Source organism: Saccopteryx leptura, chromosome 3 (genome assembly GCF_036850995.1).
Source record: "Saccopteryx leptura isolate mSacLep1 chromosome 3, mSacLep1_pri_phased_curated, whole genome shotgun sequence".
Classification (NCBI taxonomy): domain Eukaryota; kingdom Metazoa; phylum Chordata; class Mammalia; order Chiroptera; family Emballonuridae; genus Saccopteryx; species Saccopteryx leptura.
In genome coordinates, this window is record NC_089505.1 from 106,340,023 (window position 1) to 106,361,351 (window position 21,329).

At 39.6% G+C, this 21,329-nt stretch overlaps 1 protein-coding gene across 16 annotated transcripts in view; it reads right to left on the minus strand.

Moving 5' to 3' along the window:
* PUM1 (pumilio RNA binding family member 1) overlaps positions 1-21,329 on the minus strand; it is a 145,057-nt gene that overhangs the window by 65,728 nt on the left and 58,000 nt on the right. For 6 of the 16 annotated variants that reach the window (XM_066375670.1, XM_066375675.1, XM_066375674.1 and 3 more), the window contains exons 4-7: positions 18,246-18,354; positions 17,108-17,286; positions 3,346-3,512; positions 1,142-1,412 (exon numbers count right to left, since the gene is read on the minus strand). The exons of 4 other annotated variants lie outside the window; for them this stretch is intronic. In XM_066375670.1, coding sequence (XP_066231767.1) covers positions 1,142-1,412; positions 3,346-3,512; positions 17,108-17,286; positions 18,246-18,354 — 726 coding nt within the window. The remainder of the gene's footprint in view (positions 1-1,141; positions 1,413-3,345; positions 3,513-17,107; positions 17,287-18,245; positions 18,355-21,329) is intronic. 6 more of the 16 variants (XM_066375681.1, XM_066375680.1, XM_066375679.1 and 3 more) reach the window with 3 other exon arrangements.

Genomic DNA, 21,329 nt, shown 5'->3' on the forward strand with positions numbered 1-21,329 from the left:
AAATCAGCTATTTATAACAACAACTAAAGGAAAAGGATGGTACAACTGATCTCAAAAGATCACAGCCAATATCCACATAGACTAAACTTCAAAATGAGATATAAATCTTTCAAACCTATAAATTTATATTTATGTTCCAGTCCAAAATTAAGGCCAATCAAAAATTCATGGCCCATCAAATGGCTTCCAGCCACAGGGGAAGTCATGGTACTTAACAAAATCAGGAAGCTACCAGTCCCCTTTTAATAATTCAGACAACTAATTTTCCTTTAAAAAAATTTAAAGACTCAGTAAACCCTAAAGTTAGTTGTACAATGCCTTCAAACCCAGAAGGCACACATGCAATATTTTCCAGAGATTTATGAATAAAGGAGCCAAGTAATTTCACTGTAGATTTTATGTTGAGTGATATGTATTTTCCCCTTAATGACATTCTCTTTTGAATGGTTCTAACTTTCAAAGTGCAGTAACTCACTTATTTATAAGACATAACTAGCCTGGCCTACGGTGGCACAGCAGACAAAGCATTGACCTGGAACGCTGAGGTCACAAGTTTAAAATCCTGGTCTTGCCTGGTCAAGGTACGGTTAAGGTATGTAGGAGAAGCAACTACTATGAATTGATGCTTCCTGTTTCTCGCTCTCTCTCCCCTCTCTCTAATACCTCATTACATAAAATCTTTAGAGGAGAATGTTTAAAAGAATAAAAAAGATGTAACTAATAAGATGATCTAGCACTAGACTCTTGACAATGGTAGATAACAGAGTTCGTACTATTTTAAAAGGAAAACAAACCAACAGCATCATAATCACATTACTCTTCAGAGAGATTAAGTTAGTATCCAAGACAATTGTGTTACAAGAGGCACAGGCCTCAACCTCACCCACTCTCCAGGCTAGGGGGAGAGGAGCCACAGGAAATACTCATAGAGGAACGTGGTCTCTTGCCAAGAACAAGAGAATCAGCTTCCTGAGGGGAAGATACTGAGGCTCAGTAAACCCACACGTCTGCTGGACTGAGGAAGGCTGGCTATTAACAGCCTAAAATAAAGCCACCCTCCTCCCATTCCCCCATTCTTAGTTACTTAATAATGTGCTGGCTAGAAGGAGAATAGAGAGAGTGACAGAGACACACACAGTACCTGTTGTTGAGAATTGTAGTCAAAAAGTCCCACAGTTGCTGCTGCTGAGTCCACAGGTACCTGCGTGCCTGAATAATCAAACTGAAGAGGCTCCATGCCCACATGTTCCATGGGGTCCAAGGGGACACTCTGGGACTCCATGTTAGAGAAATCCTCCACAGGCTTGGCACCATTGGTGCTGGTCAGCTGGGCTAAGCCCTCAGAACCATTCTGGTTTGGACCCAGAAGATCCACTTCATTAGCAGAGTTCTGGCAATTACCAGGGGTACGGCTAAACAGAGAAAGTAAAGGGCATTAAACCTTATTTTGAGCGGGAAGGGACACTACAGCAACCTAAGTTTAAGGACAATGTCCATACATAGCTTATTATCAACAACAGTACTTAGTTTCCACAAAACAACCAAGACCATTTACGGTGCTTCCATGTTATAGCCTATAAAATGACTCTTCTATTGCTTGCCTTCCCACCATGACCCACACATTAAATTTATACTTACTACTATTATTTACAATTTCTTTAACAAGGGATTCAGATTTGAGGAACACTGGGTGAACTGAAAAAATCGCTACCTGTAACATCCATGAAAACAGAGATCCAAAATGCAGATAGCAAAATATGCTCCCCAAATCAACATCTTTTTAAACATAGAAAAATGGAAAAATAATTCCTAAAGGTTAAGTTCCACATCTGAGAATGTTTCTCTTTAAAAAAAAAAAAAAAAAATTTATTTTTTGTATTATCTGGATATATTGGCCAATGCTAAAACTGTCTTCCCTTCTAACAAACCAGAAGCAGCCGACCATTACAAAATAATACCAAAAAAAAAATTTTCCCCATTATCTAGCATACCCCTTGGCTAAGGAGATAACTCTAAGAACTAAAAATAATATGAAGATATGATTTATCATCCAAACCAGGACACTTCTAAGAGCAAAAAAGGGCACTATTAACAAATCTCCTGGGACACAGTACTGCCCTGGGTTTCCCAGGACACAAGATCACTCTATGCAAAAGGACTGCAGGACTACGAGTCCAAATTAGACTAATATAGAATACTATTATAATCTAGTCAGGAGTGTAGACTATGTTCTATGCACTTCATCTCTAAAAGAAATCCTATAACTGGTACAAATTAAATCTATTGTTATGTTCCTTGACATGCATAAGCCCTACCACCACCACCTACCCTGAAGTCAAATACCAGAAAACCCTGCTTTAGACTGCTTGAAATTCAGGATGGAGAGGCTACTCAAACTCATCTGAAAGAACTTAGCTAACTCTTTATATCTCTGTGCCTCAAATTTCTTGGAAGGATTAATTCATTATTTACAAGATACTAAAACTAGATAAGAAATATCAAATAATTAAACACTTTTACAATGATCCCAAAAAAAATTTTTTTTAAGTTTGGTAGATGTTAGGATTAGATATACGTGTATGGTTAGACATACACATATTAGCTTTCAACTAACTTAAAACTACTCAAAATTATAGTCTCTATCTGTACATTGCTGGCTGAGAATTTTTAGATTTTTAAAAGTATACACCATCACTAAAGGTTACTTAAATAAATGAAGAACACTTGCCAAATCATTTTAACACCATGTATATTAAATTATAGGTTAAAACTGCAAATTAATCATGACCAGAGATGGAATGAGAGACATCCAAGGAAGGGGTGTGTTTCGGAAAAGTCATTTAAGCTGCATCTCTGGTTCATCAAAATGAGAAAAATGAGACCTGACCACCTACTTCAAAGTGAGCTTGAGAGTCTCAAATAAGTTCTCAGCTCTTTTCCCATCTACTCTAACATGCCAGAGAGATATGACAAACTGCCATTAGTAACATGGTTTCTCCCAGGACAGTGACTTGGGAGAAACTTGGGGAATGTTCCAAGGTACCCATTTCAGGTAACTTTGATATTTGAGAATCACGAAATGCTCTTTATGGGACCAATCTGCAAATTATAAAGCCCTATATAAATGCAAAATCTGTTGTTTTGGCAAAATACCAGTCATTGACAGTTCTTAGAAAATTCCACCTTACTTGTTCATTTATAATCTTTGTAGTATGGCCTACACTAGACTGAATTCTTAAAAAGGACACATAAGGAGGGAAAAAGAAAACTAAAATCAAAATAAAACTAAATCAAAACAAAAATCCACAGCCCCCATTAAAAATCAGAAGTGTAAAACATACAAACCTAAAATCTTTGACGTCTGCGTCAATCCCATTCTGCACTGGTAAACCATTGGTCTTGTCCATCACATCACCCTCCTCCTTCAAATCTCCTAGCTTATCTCCATCAAACGTACCCTTGTTCTTCTTTTCACTTTTGTCGTTTTCATCACTGTCTGCATCCCTTGGGCCCTGTTTAAAAAATAGCTTCAGCTTCACTAATCATCAACTAATGATAGGGCAACCACTGTGAACACCAGACTATTCTAGATGCTATTAGAACAAGATAGTGTCTGTACCCTTATTGAGACATTACAACTAATTAACAGACAACACAGAGGCAGGAACACTGCAGAAAGTCTTGCCAAATGTGGGAGACAGACAGACATTTATTTATGTTATAGAGTTTAGGACAGTCGTACCATGCCCAATGTCCCACCATCCCATTTTCTTTCCTTTCTACCAAAAGCCTGGCCAAAACTTGATATCTCTGGGTTCCACTTCTCAAATCTAATTCTATGTAACAGCATGTTCTAAGAAGCTCCAGGGATGGCAGCTAATAGTATAACTGGAAAAGTGCTAAGTGTACCAAAAAAAAAAAAAAAATCTATTTCACCACTGCCTATGTAGTAAACTCCTCCCTTACTTCTGAATATTGAGCTAAGTGTCCAACATCATTTCAATTGAACTTCTGTTATGTTAGCATATATGCCCTACCAATTTGCACTCCCCCCACCCCTCAGATCCACCCTATACCTCACATTTCATTGCATCACTAATTCACCAATTACCTTTAACTTTAACTTTTTAAATCCTTCATAACATGTTAAATCTAGCTGTGAAATTCTTTCACCATAAGTGTTTCTCTGTTGTCATCTTTTTTCTGCATCTGCCTGTCCCTCACCCAGATTATTTTGAGACTACATGGAAGCACGTTTCATTGAATCACACATTGAATCACTATGCAACAGAATTTAGCTCTGAAGTGTTTCAAACTATGAATAATGAAAGACTGGACCTAAAAGAATTGATGTGGTGCCAAGCATGCTGATATCCTGTTTTCTAAGGAAATTAAATGTCTCCTCTTACTAACACCCTAAGTTAAGACCTGAACATATAAAACAAATGTGCCTTGATTTCCAAAAGGGGAGGAAAAGATTTAATATTGTGACTTGATGTGGTATACAGCTTGGCACAATCTTACCGAAGGGTAAACTAACTCTTGTTTTTGTCAAAGTAGAGAGAGGCAACCTCACTTGTTCCCACCACCGACTTCTGTTTTAATGAAGAAAGAAATATACCTAGATCAAATTAAAGCTCCTGGTAAAAGGCAAAATCCAATCAGAAGAAGGTAAGAGCTGCTGCACAGCATTTCCAGTCACACAACCAAAACTGGGGAGAGATCGATAATGGAGGCTGAAGTAGCGGATACTCGGTTGTGAACGGGTAGGCCTACAAATGCAAAATTTTTAAAAAGTGCTCTCAGAGTAGTCTTAAAGACCTCTGGCCCAGACAGGGGGGGCTCATGTACCTCAACATGCTTAGACCTTTCAACTACCAGTTCAGAGCCCATTGTACTTTCAAAATCATTCTCTGTTCAATTGCAAAACAGGAAAAGAAAGATGTCATGGCTAATATGAACAAAGAAACATATAGAAGAGGGAACTTGAAAGGATACACAACTTAGTTTCATGTGGCATCAAGATGATAAATTACAGTTTTGGCAGCCATTGAGATGTGACTTTCACAGCAGAATCTTCAAAGTGTAAGATTGTTAGTGGTTCAAAGGAGTGAATGACAGCCAATTGGGCACCACACTGAGATCCCAAAACAGAGATAAAAATATGACAGGATTCTGAAGACAGAAAGATGTTTCAAAATGTCCAGAGACAACAGCTCTCTCCTACTACAAAGGTAAAATTTATCTTTGAAAATGAAATTTCATGAAGATGAACATTTATGACATATACTTTTCTGTACTTCAGTCATATTCCAATACTAAGTCTACTTAAGAGGAAAGAGTTCACTGTGTATTTTTTTTCATATCCCCAGCATTAAACACAGTGCCTTGCAGAAGTTTAAAAACTATGACAAAGAAAACTGAATAATCGGCCTGACCTGTGGTGGCGCAGTGGATAAAGTGTGGACCTGGAACACTGAGGTCGCCGGTTCAAAACCCTGGGCTTGCCTGGTCAAGGCTCATATGGGAGTTGATGCTGCCTGCTCCTCCTCCCCCCCTTCCTTCTCTCTCTCTCTAAAAATTAATAAATAAGTTTTTAAAAAAATTTTTAAAAAGAGAGAACTGAATGATCAAAAAAATTCCTATAAAACTGAACTGCTAAAAGAAAGCTCCTCCCACTGTCTTTATCATCAGATAAGAATCCTGGAGGTGGACACAGCCTGAGCAGGTGGTGGCGCAGTGGATAGAGCATTGTACTGGGACACAGAGGACCCAGATTCAAAACACTGAGGTCACCAGCTTGAGCGCGGGTTCATCTGGTTTGAGCAAAGCTCACCAGCTTGAGCGTAAGGTTGCTGGCTTGGCTTGAGTAAGGGGTAACTTGGTCTGCTGTAGCCCCCCAATTCAAGGCACATATGAGAAAGCAATCAATGAACAACTAAGGTGCCAAAATGAAGAATTGATGCTTCTCATCTCTCTCCCTTCCTGTCTGTCTGGTCCCTACCTATCCCTCTCTCTGACTGTCTCTCCGTCTCTGTCACAAAAAAGAAAGAATCCAGGAGGTGGACACAGATAACAAACAACTCCAAGTGAATTAGATACCATCAATGTCAATAATAGAATATTAGCAGGATCATCCAATCAACACACCTAATACATCTTCCACAAGATACTGGCTCAGGAAGAGCAGTTTTACTCCAATTTCTCACAAGTCCAAGGCTGTGCAAAAATGGGAAGACAATGGTATGAAATAGGAAGTTTCACCAACAAGCAAGAAATCTGGTGACACAGAGATTCACCAAATCAATGCTCTGGTTATCTTTCTTTCCTCAGTGACCCTTTACAAGGGCTTGCTGAGAAGCTGCTCAGCCATCTGGAAGCCAACTGCTCTGACCTGGAAACTTGGCCACTGATACTTACATTCTCAATTATACTGCCAAAGGCCAGGCTTGCAAAGGTAACCCTGGGGTGGGCTGCTTTTCACCAATAGTATACAGTCCATTCAAGTAAAATATAGCTACCTGGTTTTCTACTATGAATAGGTTATTAATGCCTCAGCAGAAGAGGAGTTTCCTTCTATTTGAAAGTGGGGGCTCAAAGGGAGCCTTCATTTCTTGATGTGGATGCATGGATATATTTATTTTGCAAAAATTCACAAAGATGAACATTTATGACTAATGTACTTTTCTATATGTAGGTCACATTCCAATAATAAGTCTACTTAAGAGGAAAAAAGTTCTGTAAATCATCAACTGCCCTAAATGAAAATAGTTGACAGGAAGTCTGATTTCTGAATGGTAACAAGAGTCAAAAGTCTATTAAGAGAATACAGGGTTCAGGATCACAAAAATGGTCTCTAAGAAAGGTAAAGGCCCTACACAGAGGAGGGGTATAAATGGAGTGGTACATTTTATGGAATTTAAAAACTGACTTTTAAATATTTGAGATAAGGTATCCATAACTACATGGTATTTAAGAAAGTACTGACCCAGATTGCAGTCTATATTCTATCTTAAGGCTAACACTGGTCACAGGACTTTGGGCAGGTTATTAAATGTGCACCTTAATTTTCTCATTTCCAAAACAGGGATAATTTTGTTTAAAACAGACTAGTTACAAACATCAATGAAATAATAAATGTACAAAAGTTTTGTAAAGTATAAATTATTTTATGCAAAGGTTATATATTAGTAAAAGCTTTGCACTAGGACAGTATTTCTTACGTAACATTATCTATATTAAGATTAAAATTTTAAATGCCTCAATTAAGTACTTTAACTCTAATATAAGTGTACAGTCAATCTGACCCTACCAGGGATAATGTCATTTTCACAGTGTAATGGCTCTATGATTAGTGTTGGGTATCACAATCCTTCTAAAATTTACAAGTGTCTGGGCTTGCTCCCAGAGATTCTGACTAAATTGGTCTGTACAGGTTCCCACAAATGTTATAAACAGTTCTCCAGAAACACCAATAAACAGTCAGAATTGAGAACCACTGTAATTAAATCCAATATAAACATCATAAAGGCAGAATTTTTGTTTTGCTTTTTTGTTACACATCACCTAGTACATAATAGTACTTGAAACATCTATTAGCTAAAGGAAAGAAAAAACAAAAAAGGAGTAATAGCATCTTTTTATTGAGTGTTTCAATGTTAACCTAAACCTGCAGTACTCAAATACAGGCTCCAGTGAGTGCTCAAAATGCAAGTGGCCAAGCCCAATCAAAATCTCAAGAGTGGGGCCAATAAGGGTTCTGTGAGACCTCAGCTCTCCAGAGGCAGAGAAATATGTTCCACTGCTAGATATTAAAGAATTGAGAGCAGACAGACAGAAGAACCATACGTTGTAGAGATCATAGTACATCCATTTATGGTTCAGCTTCCTCAAAAGCCTGATTTAACAGGAGGAATATTTTAGAGAATATCTTTTCATCATGAGTGACGAAAGAGAAATGAGAATTTAATTTCTTCTCCTATTGTAGTGATCCTACCACCAAGTCCAAATGGAAGAAGTTACATTCAATGAAATTAGTAATTTTCCTCCCCTTTCTAAAAAGGAATATTTAACATATCTGTTTGACACAGTGAGTCCAGAAACCACAACATTAACTAAAAAAGTGGCTTCTCCTGTATATACTTGTCTGTTTTTTACAAAGAACTGAAATGTCAATTTCCCTTCAAGTTTAGCAGTGTAGCCCCCGCCAGCTTGCTCAGTGGATAAAGTGTCATCCCAGTGCACCAAAATGTCACGGGTTCGATCTCTAGTCAGGCCAGTACAAGAAGCAATCAATGCATGCACAACTAAATGGAATAACTAAGGGAACAATGATTTGGTCATCCCCCTCTCTCCTCTTTCTCTCTTTCTTCCCTCCTCCCTTTCTCTCAAACCACTGGAAAAAAATTTTAAATATATATTAATTTTAAATATATATTAAAGTTCAGTTTATTACTCCACCAGTAATGAAAAAGTTTTAATATTAAAAAATAAGTAAAAGTTTGAAATTACTAGCCACGTGAATTCCTCTTTTAAAATAACATATTACCTATTGTGAGGAACTCAACTAGTAAGCAAGCAGTATGGCATAACAGAAAGCAATTACACTTAAGAACTGAAATTAAAACAAAGTTTGAATCCAGGTGCCATCAATTCCCTTCCAAGCCTCATTTTTTTCATCTATGAATTCATAGGGCCAAAAGTAACCTCAAAGGGCTGTTTCAAGGATTAAGTAAGGCAATTCATTTAAATGCAATTCTTTAAAAAATATATTCTTAGCACTATTTTATCCAACTTTCATTTTTTACCACTACCTTCTTTAAACACACCCATCCTTACCTCTACTCCCCCTGGAGTTTCAAAATCCTAAACCTCTCATGTCTTCCCCCCAGAAAGAAACTGCTATAACTCTAATTTTTAGACTCTTTGTCCCACTGATTATTCTGAGATATGTGTACAGAATCTAGCCACCACCAACTGCATTTCATCAAATCTGAGACACCATCAATTTATGAGACATATGATCATTTTATGTGCTGCTAAAGGGAATCACTGGCAATTAAACTATGACAACTATCATTTGGAAAATGTACCCCACCTTCAAAATGAACGAAGTAAGGTGTGTACTTTAGAAAGAATGGAACTCAAAATATCCCAGGCACTGCTTATATGATCACCAAATTCCTGGTACACAGAAAGCAAAGAAGAGCATTTCCTTCTGCTGTGCAACCACCAAATACAGGAGAAAAAAAGAAAACAGACCTTAACTGTGCAGAATAGTATTTGCTATTACAGAAATAAAAACCAAAAATAGGTTTTCTACAAGTGGTTGTTTTTTTTAACTTTTTATCTAGTCCGTGTCTAAGAGCTTGACACAACACAGCAAAGTATAGCGTGTAGATTGCTTCCTCAAGGGAAGCTCATATCTGAAGGAACTCCACCCTGTAAATAAAAGTTTCTGAATTTGAACTGTATCTGTTTGGTAATTTAGACTTTGATCCATTGCTTTCTGGTCATTTAGACTCCCAAGAAAATTATGTCCTATACTTGTATTTATCAGACTTTAATGTACATACAAAATCACCTTAAAGTCTTGTCAAAAATGCAGGTTTTGGCCCTGGCTGGTTTGCTCAGTGTTAGAGCGTCGGCCTGGCGTGTGGAAGTCCCGGGTTCGATTCCCGGCCAGGGCACACAGGAGAGGCGCCCATCTGCTTCTCCATCCCTCCCCCTCTCCTTCCTCTCTGTCTCTCTCTTCCCCTCCCGCAGCCGAAGCTCTATTGGAGCAAAGATGGCCCCGGCGCTGGGGATGGCTCTGTGGCCTCTGGCCCAGGCGCTAGAGTGGCTCTGTCGCGACAGAGCGACGCCCTGGATGGGCAGAGCATCGCCCCCTGTTGGGCGTGCTGGGTGGATCCCGGTCAGGCGCATGCCGGGTGCATGTGGGAGTCTGTCTGACTGCCTCCCCGTTTCCAGCTTCAAAAAAATGCAAGTTTTGATTCAATAGGTCTGGGGTCGATTCTGAATTTCTAAAAAGCTCCCAAGTGACAACAATTGTTATTGGCCCAAGGACTCTGAGGAGCAAGATTTTATAAGGCTTATAAAGCATTTCCATATAGTATATTACCTAGCCATATGAATTATTATGGGGGGGGCTTTGTCCCCATTTTGCACACAAGGAAATTAAGATCCAGTTGAGACATAAATCCTTGACTTTTATCTGCATTACACTACACAAAGTTTTTAAAGAAAATAAAGTACCACTGGTTACCTAAAATAAATGCAGCAAAAACTAGAAAAGCAAATCATCAAATTTTATGACCCAACCCAGCAAATATTTTAAGGTCAATTTAAAAAAATTTAAAAGGGGGTAGTCATATCCTGGAACTCCTACGGGTCTACCATATCATGCTTTTAACTTTAAAAAAATTTAAATTTCTTTTGAATGCTGATAAACAGGAGACGCCAAATCTTTCTCGCCTGCAAACTACTACCTTCTTTATTTGATCCAGCTAATAACACTGTTTTGTCTTTTTCCAAATAGCTCCAGATATATGGAAAAGATTTATATAGGCGGATGGGGATCCTCAAACCCCTCAGCGAGATCTTCTGAGCATGGCTTTTAAGATACCTAGAGGCAGAAAAAGCCCAATAGAGATCAGGGGAACTACCAGCTTTTAGGATACGCCCTTAAAGGCTCCAATGCCCCAAAGGGGTCTCATAGGATGCCATCTGGGTCCTGCTTCAATAGTGGAAAGGAAGGTCATTGAGCTAAAGCCTGCCAGACTTACATGCCTCTGCTGTGAGGAAACAGGGACACTGGAAGGTAGGCTTCCCCCTCGCTCCTCTAAGGGAGGGTTCAGTCTCTTCCAGCCCTGCTCCAGCCACCTATGACCTAACCTTGCCCAGAATGCTGGGGTTTGCCACTGAAGGCTGAAGGTGCCCAGGGCCGTCGGCCCCATCTACAACACTGTGGATGAGCCTAGGGTATTTCCTCCAAGAAGCAGGTAAACCGATCTCATTTGCACAAGGGCCACTTAACTATGTCTTACCCGAATAGTCAGGTTTTTTATTCTTCCCTCAAAGATCTCTGTTGTGGGTGTTGATAGTCCTATTTTCTGCTGCTTTGTTCAATATATAGTGTTTCCTTTATTCCTCCTACCTCAATGCCTCACTCATATTTCAGGCTGGGACCTACTCCTAATTTAGAGCTCTCTTTCTTCCTTTTGCCAACTTCTATTACGAATCTACCTTTGCCACCCAGCTTAGTGTATCCCAAGGTTCTCTTTACCAAGCCACAGTCACAGAGCTCCAGGGAAAAGCAATCTGGTCTCATCTCTTCAGGCAGAGGAGAGCAGAAGCTCCATCCATATCCACACATACTGCAGATGGCTTTTCCAGTCTACCTGAATCATTACCAGCTGCTAGAAGCAGTGGTCATTGGGACTTGGACATGAGCTGCAAAGTATAGAATTGTGACAATTCCAGTGCCATGTGGACTTTTCCTGGACTCCTGCTCCTTGTGACAGCTCCTAACAGACTGAACTGGAGTTGGGTTGCATTTTTCAGGGATTTGGCATGGTGTTGGGGCCAACTTGGACTTGGTGAACATGTTAAGGACAGTACTCTTTTATGGATTCTTGCTGTATTGGCCAAGAGTTTGCTTAAAGGCTTTAATCAGTATAAAAAAAAAAAAAATAGAAGACTAGATAAAGAATATGTGGCACAAAAAAATATATATATGACCCAAATGAACTGCTCCAAGTGTGTATGCCCCCTCCAGGGCAGGAGACAACCAGTCTGCACAGACAAGCACAAAGGCCTTCCCAAGATGTATTTCTAAAAATCTTTCTTCCAACGTTAGGGTAGTCTTCACCCTAATCAAAGTTTACAGTGGTCTTTCTCGTTTCCCTGGGCACCGTAAACCAGAAAGACAGAAATTACGAAAGATAGAAAGTTCTGACTGGCTATAACTTCAATCTACTTGAAGACCAGCTGGTATTTAAAAAAACAAACAAACAAACAAACAAAAAACTAATAGCAGGATCTTTAGGCAATATGGCAATTTCACACAGTGACCTCAAAATGCAGTAGTTACATGTGATTTCATAACCATTCTGAACCATACTGAGGTTTTTCTTGGGGGGGGGGGAGTGTGCTTATTCTAGGAATAAATAAAAGATACAAAAAAGAAAATAAATAAAATTAAATAAAAACAAAAGACTTAACCCTGACTTAACTGGTATTCTATGGTTTCCTATTCTGAAAACTGCTACCCTGAAGTTTCTGGTTCCTATGTGGAATACTACTAAAAATTTACAATGGGCATTAAGAACAAAATACTGCTGTCGAATTCTTGTTGTTAACCTTCAAGTACTCTTCACACAGAAGCCAAAACTACTAAACTGATTTTTGTATAATCAAAACGAACTTTAAAAAGCTAGACAAAGAGTAGCCTGACCTGTGGTGGCGCAGTGGATAAAGCGTCAACCTGGAAATGCTGAGGTCGCTGGTTCGAAACCCTGGGCTTGCCTGGTCAAGGCACATATGGGAGTTGATGCTTCTAGCTCCTCCCCCTGTCTCTCTCTCCTTTCTCTCTGTCTCCCTCTCTCTCCTCTCTAAAATGAATAAAATAAAAAATTAAAATAAAAAAAAAAAAGAATTAACATTTGTTAGAAGAAAAAAAAAAAAAGCTAGACAAAGAATTAAATACCTACATTCAAGCTGTGGGAAAACAACTTGACCAAAAATGAAAAGCCACTGCACAATGAGTAGATTACTTTGGCTCTAACCCTCCTTTAACTTAAAATTTAATCAGAGTCTGGATTTTCTGTTTTCAGTATCTGAGAATGACCCCTTGGTACTTGTTTTGAGGTCTACATTCATTATGTCACCAGAGAGGATGTTTTCAACTCAAAGGGATTAAAATGAGCCTTCTCCATGGCTCACTGGAGGTAATGCTGGAGCAGTGACTCAAACAGTAAAGATTTCTACCTGAGTGCTCTGACCCACAAACCACCAATTACCCACTATAAGAAGCAAATATTCTAGCTTCTTGGCCTCTGAACTCTAACTTTGAAGGACAGACCAGGTTTTCTTTAAAAAAAAAAAAAAAGCTCACCTTTTCCAAGAAGATGCATGCAAATCATGACAACCAAAAAGTAATTCAGGTTTCCATGACAAGAACTTTGGTCAGGTGTCATCCTAACCAACAGGCAGAGCAAAGCCAGGTTAGGTATAAGATCCGCAGAATACAACCACAAAGCGATAAAGCAGTTCACTGATCCTCAGGCCTCCATCTGCTAATACTGAATATGCCAATGTAGTAGCTTGATGTCACTGACCAGTCCTCCTGTATCACCCTTTAGATCACACCCACATCAAAATATGGAATAGGCCCTGGCCGGTTGGCTCAGCGGTAGAGCGTCGGCCTGGCGTGCGGGGGGACCCGGGTTCGGTTCCCGGCCAGGGCACATAGGAGAGGCGCCCATTTGCTTCTCCACCTCCCCCCCTCCTTCCTCTCTGTCTCTCTCTTCCCCTCCCGCAGCCAAGGCTCCATTGGAGCAAAGATGGCCCAGGCGCTGGGGATGGCTCCTTGGCCTCTGCCCCAGGCGCTAGAGTGGCTCTGGTCGCGGCAAAGAGACGCCCCGGAGGGGCAGAGCATCGCCCCCTGGTGGGCAGAGCGGCGCCCCTGGTGGGCGTGCCGGGTGGATCCCGGTCGGGCGCATGCGGGAGTCTGTCTGACTGTCTCTCCCCGTTTCCAGCTTCAGAAAAAAAAAAAGAAAGAAAGAAAAAAAAAATGGAATAATATTTTATTATCCACAACCTTCCTTTCCTTTTGAAAAGAAGTTAGGCCACAGATGTGAAGAATTTTCATTTCTCTTTATGCAAACGTCAGAAGCTCAATAAATTATCTGATTGTTAGAGTTCAATTTCCTGACCTCTGTCCTGAGGTCTTAATTTCTGGTGACAAAACTGTAAGAGCTAAAAATCACCAGTCTCCCAAGACAAGTAAGAATTTGAAAATTGCTTTTATAGGTACAAATACAAGCCACACTGCAAAAGATAGAGCTTTTTCATAAGGTTAACCAATGAAACAATTGTTTAAAAAGATTTGATCCCAGTCTTTTCTCTTTCTCCTCATTCCGATTATTTTTCTGCCTCCTGCAAACTTCACAGTAACCCTGGCACACGTCCCCTTAGAAAATGCACAAGGATTAGAAACTGGTCACACATGTAAGAGTCCAGTTCACCATACTAACAACTTCCCTACACATAATATAACATTTCTCCTAGAGTAAATAACTGAAAGTTTTAGGCAGAAATTAAAAGGCAGCACTTCTTATGAGGAATCTGTACTCATGAGATAGGAAAGTATGAGGACAAAAAAGAGGTAATCTGGGGACACGGTGAAAGAAGAGAAGCAGCACCATGCTTCCCACGGGACAACAGGCAAACGATCATTTTTGCCTGATCCCATTCTCCCCACCCAAAGTGTAGATCCTGTTCTTCTCAAGCAGCCTCTTGGGAAGGTTCAAATAAAAGAAGTCTTTTCCTATCTGATGCTCAAGCCACTAAACCTGACCTATGCCTTTACAGGGTCAAAAGACCCAAAAACAGCCTGGCCTGTGGTGGCACAGTGGATAAAGCGTTGACCTGGAATGCTGAGGCTGCCAGGTCAAAGCCCTGGGCTTGCCCGGTCAAGGCACGTATAGGAAGCAAGTACTGCAAGTTGATGCTTCCCACTTCTCCCCGCTCTTTCTCTCTCTTTAAAAAACAAAACAAAACAAAAGAACGAGCAGATCAGCTTTGGAATGCCTACTGTTCAAGATTATGACAGAAGTTCCAATTTAGTTCCTTAATCTTCCTGAGGGTTGTTTTAGAAGATCCTCTTCTGGTTGAATTCCTCATACCAAACTTATAGGTGTGGAGCTGGGAGAAATCCAAATCAGTCTCTTAGAAAAGTTCATTTCACCATTTCACCTGACCAGTGGATACAGTGTCGACCTGGGACACTGAGGTACCATCCTCAAAATCCCAAGGTTGTTGGCTTGGGCGCAGACTCATCTGGCTTGAGCATGGAATCACAGACATGACTGCATGGTCATTGGCTTGAGTAAGGGGTCACTGGCTCAGCTGAAGACCCCTGGTCAAGACACATATGAGAAGCAATCAATGAACAACTAATTGCCGCAACTACAAGTTGATGCTTCTCATCTCTCTCCCTCCTGTCTCTCTGTACCGGTCTTTCTCTCTCTCTCTAAAAAAAAAGTTCATTTCACCTCATTTTTTTTTCTGGTGGAATTAAAAGTTCTGGCCACATCAAGTGTCAATGACAGCTGAAGCATCACCTTAGACATGCCTAAAATAAAAATAACTTCATGTGGACCTGTTCTTTTCATGCCAACCAAGTCAACAATCATTTATTTACTGTCCAGTAACATATTAAAATATTGTACTTGACACCTGAAGAAGCTACATTAGAAATGAACTATAGTTACTCTAAAGAAGTTTCAAGAGGAATGGGGGAAATAGGACCAAGACCAGGGGTCCCCAAACTATGGCCCGCGGGCCGCATGCAGCCCCCTAAGGCCATTTATCTGGCCCCCACTGCACTTCCGGAAGGGGCACCTCTTTCATTGGTGGTCAGTGAGAGGAGCACAGGATGCATCAAGTTGATGCTTCCCACTTCTCCCCCCTCTTTCTCTCTCTTTAAAAAACAAAACAAAACAAAAAAAACGAGCAGATCAGCTTTGGAATGCCTACTGTTCAAGATTATGACAGACACCGCAAAGTGTGGCGTCACTCACATACAGTACTACTTCCGGTGATGTGGGATGCATGCGTCACAGCTCCGGAAGTGCGTCATATCACTTGTTACGGCTAGCAGTGACAAATATGGAACCGGACATTGACCATCTCATTAACCAAAAGCAGGCCCATAGTTCCCATTGAAATACTGGTCAGTTTGTTGATTTAAATTTACTTGTTCTTTATTTTAAATATTGTATTTGTTCTCGTTTTGTTTTTTTACTTTAAAATAAGATATGTGCATAGGGATTTGTTCACAGTTGTTTTTTTTAATAGTCTGGCCCTCTAATGGTCTGAGGGACAGTGAACTGGCCCCCTGTGTAAAAAGTTTGGGGACCCCTGACCAAAACTCTTGACACCTAGCAATAGATGTGACAACAAATGCTCTAAGATAAAGTTATGGAGGAAAAAATAGTATGTTTTGAGGGGGAAAAAAGGTCTTTTAAATGACTGCCAACAAGTAGTAGTAGCCCAAAACAACTTCAGAGAGAAAGAGCTTTGAAAAGGTACAAAACAAACTAAGCTGGGAAAGAAAAGAGAAGACAGAGGGTGCCTCTCATGGCCTCCTAGCAGTGACCTGAACACAGAACACTAAGTAAGGAAGACTCCCATGTCTTCATCTTAAGATTTCTGGATCTAAAAGTCGATGCTGTAAGGAAGGATTAGTTCTAAAAAAGATTATCACAGATGCTTGAGGACGACTGCTTACTTGAAAGGGAAGAAGCTGTACACAGAGAAGCTGCTTTGGCTAAAATTTCGCATCAGAGAGGTCAGTGGTGATGAATTTGAAAAAAGTTATAGATATTATTAACAGAAATTCTGATTTCCTGACAGGCTGGGTATGAGAATGAGAGGCAAAGCTGTTAAAAGGGGAAGGATCATTCCATAAAGCCTAGCTAGCAAATCAAGAATGATCCTACATAGCTGATCCATTTTAAGGGTTCTTCAGTATGACAAATCAGCTCTCTAATCTACTCACTACTGATACCCCAGTTTCAGCTTTCTTGTTTTAAATTCCTACTTTTTACTTCTTTTTGTTTTAAACTAAAAATGGTGTTTTCTGGTAGATCAATGTACTGAGATCCAGATTTCAGTTCCTAGCTCACATTACTATCAATGTGTCCCCCAAAATCATTTCTCTATTTTTCAAAGTTTAGTTTACATCTCCTACTAATTTCAATAAAAGTGTTTTATAATACCCTCTAATAATGCCAGGAATATCTAAGGAAACTAAACAGGCATGTTTTTGTTTTAGGGGATTAAAAAAAAGAGATATAGGAACAAGTTTCTCAAACCAACTTACAAATCCTCCTTTTCTTAGACAGGAATCGCCCGGGGATGAGCTCAAAACATACTCCACCATGCTAACGCCTAGTCCCCCACTCTCCGACCGCGGGGACAGTACAGAATTGACCTCACTGTTCACATGGAAACTCTGACCAGGTCTTCTCTGCACCATGATTGGCTGGGAAACTGAATGATCTACAAAAAAGATACACAAGCATGATACAGTGCAGCCAGAGGCTCAAACAAATTATGAGTGACGTCTCATGGATAAACCAATGACTGGGAATCAGGAAACCTGCCATGGTCAGTTGAAGCAAAACCTATTGTGTTTTTCCCTAAATATAATATTCTAAATACCTAAGGAAACGGAACACACCCCTCATATATCCAGGATAGGAGAGCAATACAGCAGTTCACATAACTGGTTTATCTAGTAAACTGGGTAAATTAATGTTTACCCCTTTCAAGTAGAACTTCTTTTTAATATATTTCATTGGTTAAATTATGAAAACAAAATATGGTTTCGCTGCCCTTTTTAAAAACAACGTAAGTTGATCTTTTCTGATGACTTGCTGTTACAATATCTGAGGTTCCATTTTTACAATGTGCTGTAACAGCACACCAGCTTTTGGGTTTACTGTCTCCTTCCTTCCGTGAGCTGTCATTTCTTTCTGCTGTCAGTATGTCACTCTACAAGTTCTTCCCATCCCTCTTCATGGGTAGTCTGTCAGAAAAGCATCCGTGCCCAGTGACTCGATTTGGCCCCAACCACATTCATAGATAGATCATCCCATACATGTTACACAGGGGCAAGGAGAGGAAAAAGAAACATGACCAAATGGCAGGCATGGATTTTCTAATTCCAAGTATACTGACAGCAGTACAGAGCAGAAGTTATGGCTGAAGTTATGGTCGTTTCAAATAAGACCACTCCCCTATAGCTAGCACTTCAATAAAATATTGAAGATTTGATTTTGTGTTAATTATATTTTAATAAAATACATCATATAAGCTCCTTCGTGGCAGTTACACTACAGGACAGGACACTGCTTGACATGCTATGTCACTGATTAAAATTCATGACTTGCCAACTGCTGAGGAAAGGAGCTCTAAGACAGGCATAAATCACAGTACAGATGCTAGATCTAGATTACCTGATGTTCCCCAGGCACTGTCTCGCCATTGATCACCCAGGAATATTCCTTTTGGTCCATCTTTGCTGGATTCATCTGTTTCCCAAAACTTTTTACCTGGCAAGAGCTGCTGCAAATTAAAAATAATAGACGCTTTTAAAGAATTCATAAAGGATGAAAGTACAGCAGTCAACACTTTCTTTTAGACAAGGGTATTGAAGATGCTCACGTGCCCTGAAGGTCTTTAATCACAGTGTTCTAGCTACACAGATTGTGGCCAGAGCACTATAGCACATTTGGCAAAAGTCAGAGAGGCCTAAGGCAAGGGGGAGGAGGGGCTGCACAGATCCATCACAATAGAGGCTCAACTTTAATATCTAAATTATTCTCTTAACTTATGCAAAGATTTTTAAGGGGAGGGGGGCCTAATATAGACCTATTAGCTAACTGCTTCCTATGAAGTCTCTTACTGAAAAAAAGAAAGGTACCCACAACTACTAAAACACTTCTGCCTATGTGTGTATTAACTGACTATACAAAATTACTCAAGCTAGAGCCTAAACTGAACTCAAGACCCCACCTATGAAATGCTAAAGGCAAATCCAGAGATTCTGTTAACCAAGATACTGTCATCACCAAGAAAGAAAAAGCAAAAACAAAAATATACTTCCCAACCATATCATTAACCTATTCCAAGACTTTGGAAAGACAGAACAGCAGTCTTTCCCCATTACTAGAAAGGAAATAAAATCTCCTAATCTCAATTAATTTTAACAATACCCAGTAATCCCATAAAAATTACTTCACAAAACATTGAATGCTTCATAGAAATGCAGGCATCACTGGACCTAAACCAATGAGAACTTGAAGCTAGCTTCAACCAAAGAAATGCAAAGTGCCCTGCAAGCAAAAACAAGACAGTTTTGCACAAGATCAAAGCATTCTGACCAGAGTTACAAAATAAAATTCTACTAGAATGCCATCATTCTTCATTCTGGTCATCAGCTTTACTTAAAATGTCCCTCTTTATTTCCTCTAATTATGTTTTCATCTCAGCTGCTACCAGTCAGACAAGAAACTCAAGTGTTTGAGACAGTACCTAATCACTGCTTTTGAGCATAAAAGAGCACACCTGGAGAGTTCAATTTCTCAGAGGAACAGAAACCAGGAAGCACAAAACATTTGCTCTCCTTGACAATAAATGTTTTCCTTTCTACTTTAAAACCTATAACCCAGTGATAATGAAGAAATAACGCAACTTTGCCCTCACTAAAATAAATCTCGACTTTCTGAACCTAAAGTTTAAGTTTCTCAGCATAATTTTAATCTAGTTCTACACATCTATCTAATAGATATGGGTTACTACCTGGACCAAAGCAGTTTCCCACGTATTTTTCTTGCCAGGCCCTAATTTATTTTCTAATCCAACAAGATCATGACAGAATACAGATTTTGGTCTGGCATTTAATTACACAGAAGCATAGGTTTACTTGAAGATGAGCAGTCAATTCCTAGCGAGCCTCTCTGGTTCAATCTCAGAGGGAAACAAGGAGACAGTGAGTCAGTCTGTTAACTTGAGATTTGAGAAGGCAGGGGAGGAAGAGACGGGAGGAAGATCCCAGACCATAGGTAACTAGTGGAATAAGGAAGCCCTGGACCAAACAACTTTGATGTGTCCTAGGACAAATGACAGAACTGCCCAGAGCTTCATTCTCTTTGTACTGATAAAAAAGATATTTTTTCAAGTGGTTGCAATGATTGGAAGTATTATTGATGAGTGCCCAACAAAATGCCTACATAGTGTAGTAGGTTCTCAATAAATGTATTCAATGGTATCACACCAAGGCAAAATAGCTATAAATCACAGAAGGGACACTGAAAATGAATGTAAATATTCAAGGACAATTCAAAAATTCTTGTTTTTGAACAACTTCTTTTATAGTCTCAAAAATGTCCTCTCACAAGACTACAAACAGAATTTATTTCCCTATTAGTTGTCCCCTTTCCAACTAACATTCTGATTTTTCTCCTGTATTTTGTAAAGAGTATGAGCAAACAGGAGTCTGCATCAACTGTACCACAAGAAAGAATGTCAGTACAAGGTACATGTCACTTATTGATCAACTTTATTCTCCAATTAACAGTGGAAAGAAAGCAAAGGTGATAAAAAATATTCATTATAGTACTCATCCCTCTCCACACAAATTGGAAAATCTTTATTCAGAGCTCAAGGAAAAGCTTACAAGTACCAGCCTTTATGTGCAAAATACCTATAATCTATCCATATTACCCCGGCCAGATAGCTCGATTGGTTAAAGCAGTGGTGGTCAACCTGGTCCCTACCGCCCACTAGTGGGCATTCCAGCTTTCATGGTGGGCGGTAGCGGAGCAACCAAAGTATAAATAAAAAGATAGATTTAACTATAGTAAGTTGTTTTATAAAGATTTATTCTGCCAAACTTAGCGAAAATCCAACATAAAGTACTTGGTAACTAATTATTATTATATGCTTTAACTTGCTGTAACTTTGCTTTACAAATTTTATAAAGTAAAGTTACTTCCCTACTTTATAAATCACCATCACTGTGGAACCGGTGGGCAGTTAGAAAATTTTACTACTAACAGAGATACAAAAGCGGGCGGTAGGTATAAAATGGTTGACTACCCCTGGGTTAAAGCATTATCCAGAAAAGCAGAGGTTACCAGTTCAACCCCTACTCAGGGCACATACAGAAACAGAACAATGTTCCTGTCTCTCTCTCCCCTGCCTTCCTCCCTCCCTAAAATCAATAAAAAATAAACATTTTTAAAAATCTGTCCGTATTTGTCAAATTCCTTACTGAAAGCACCAGTCCTTGAACTCAAGGCTTCAAAAGTGACTTCCAGAATCCTGTCCTCTTTAACTGCAGCAAGATAGACTGTCGTAGCATGCAAAGCCAACAAGAGCAAGGCTGTTTCCGAGGCCAAATTCTCTCAAAACGAAACAACTATACAACATGGAGAAAGGTGCTAAAAAGTGAAATTCTACTTCGAAATAGTAATAAATGCAACAAGTCTCCTAGGAGTACATGCAAAAAACTCAAGACCCTAGTTAGAAACCAAGAG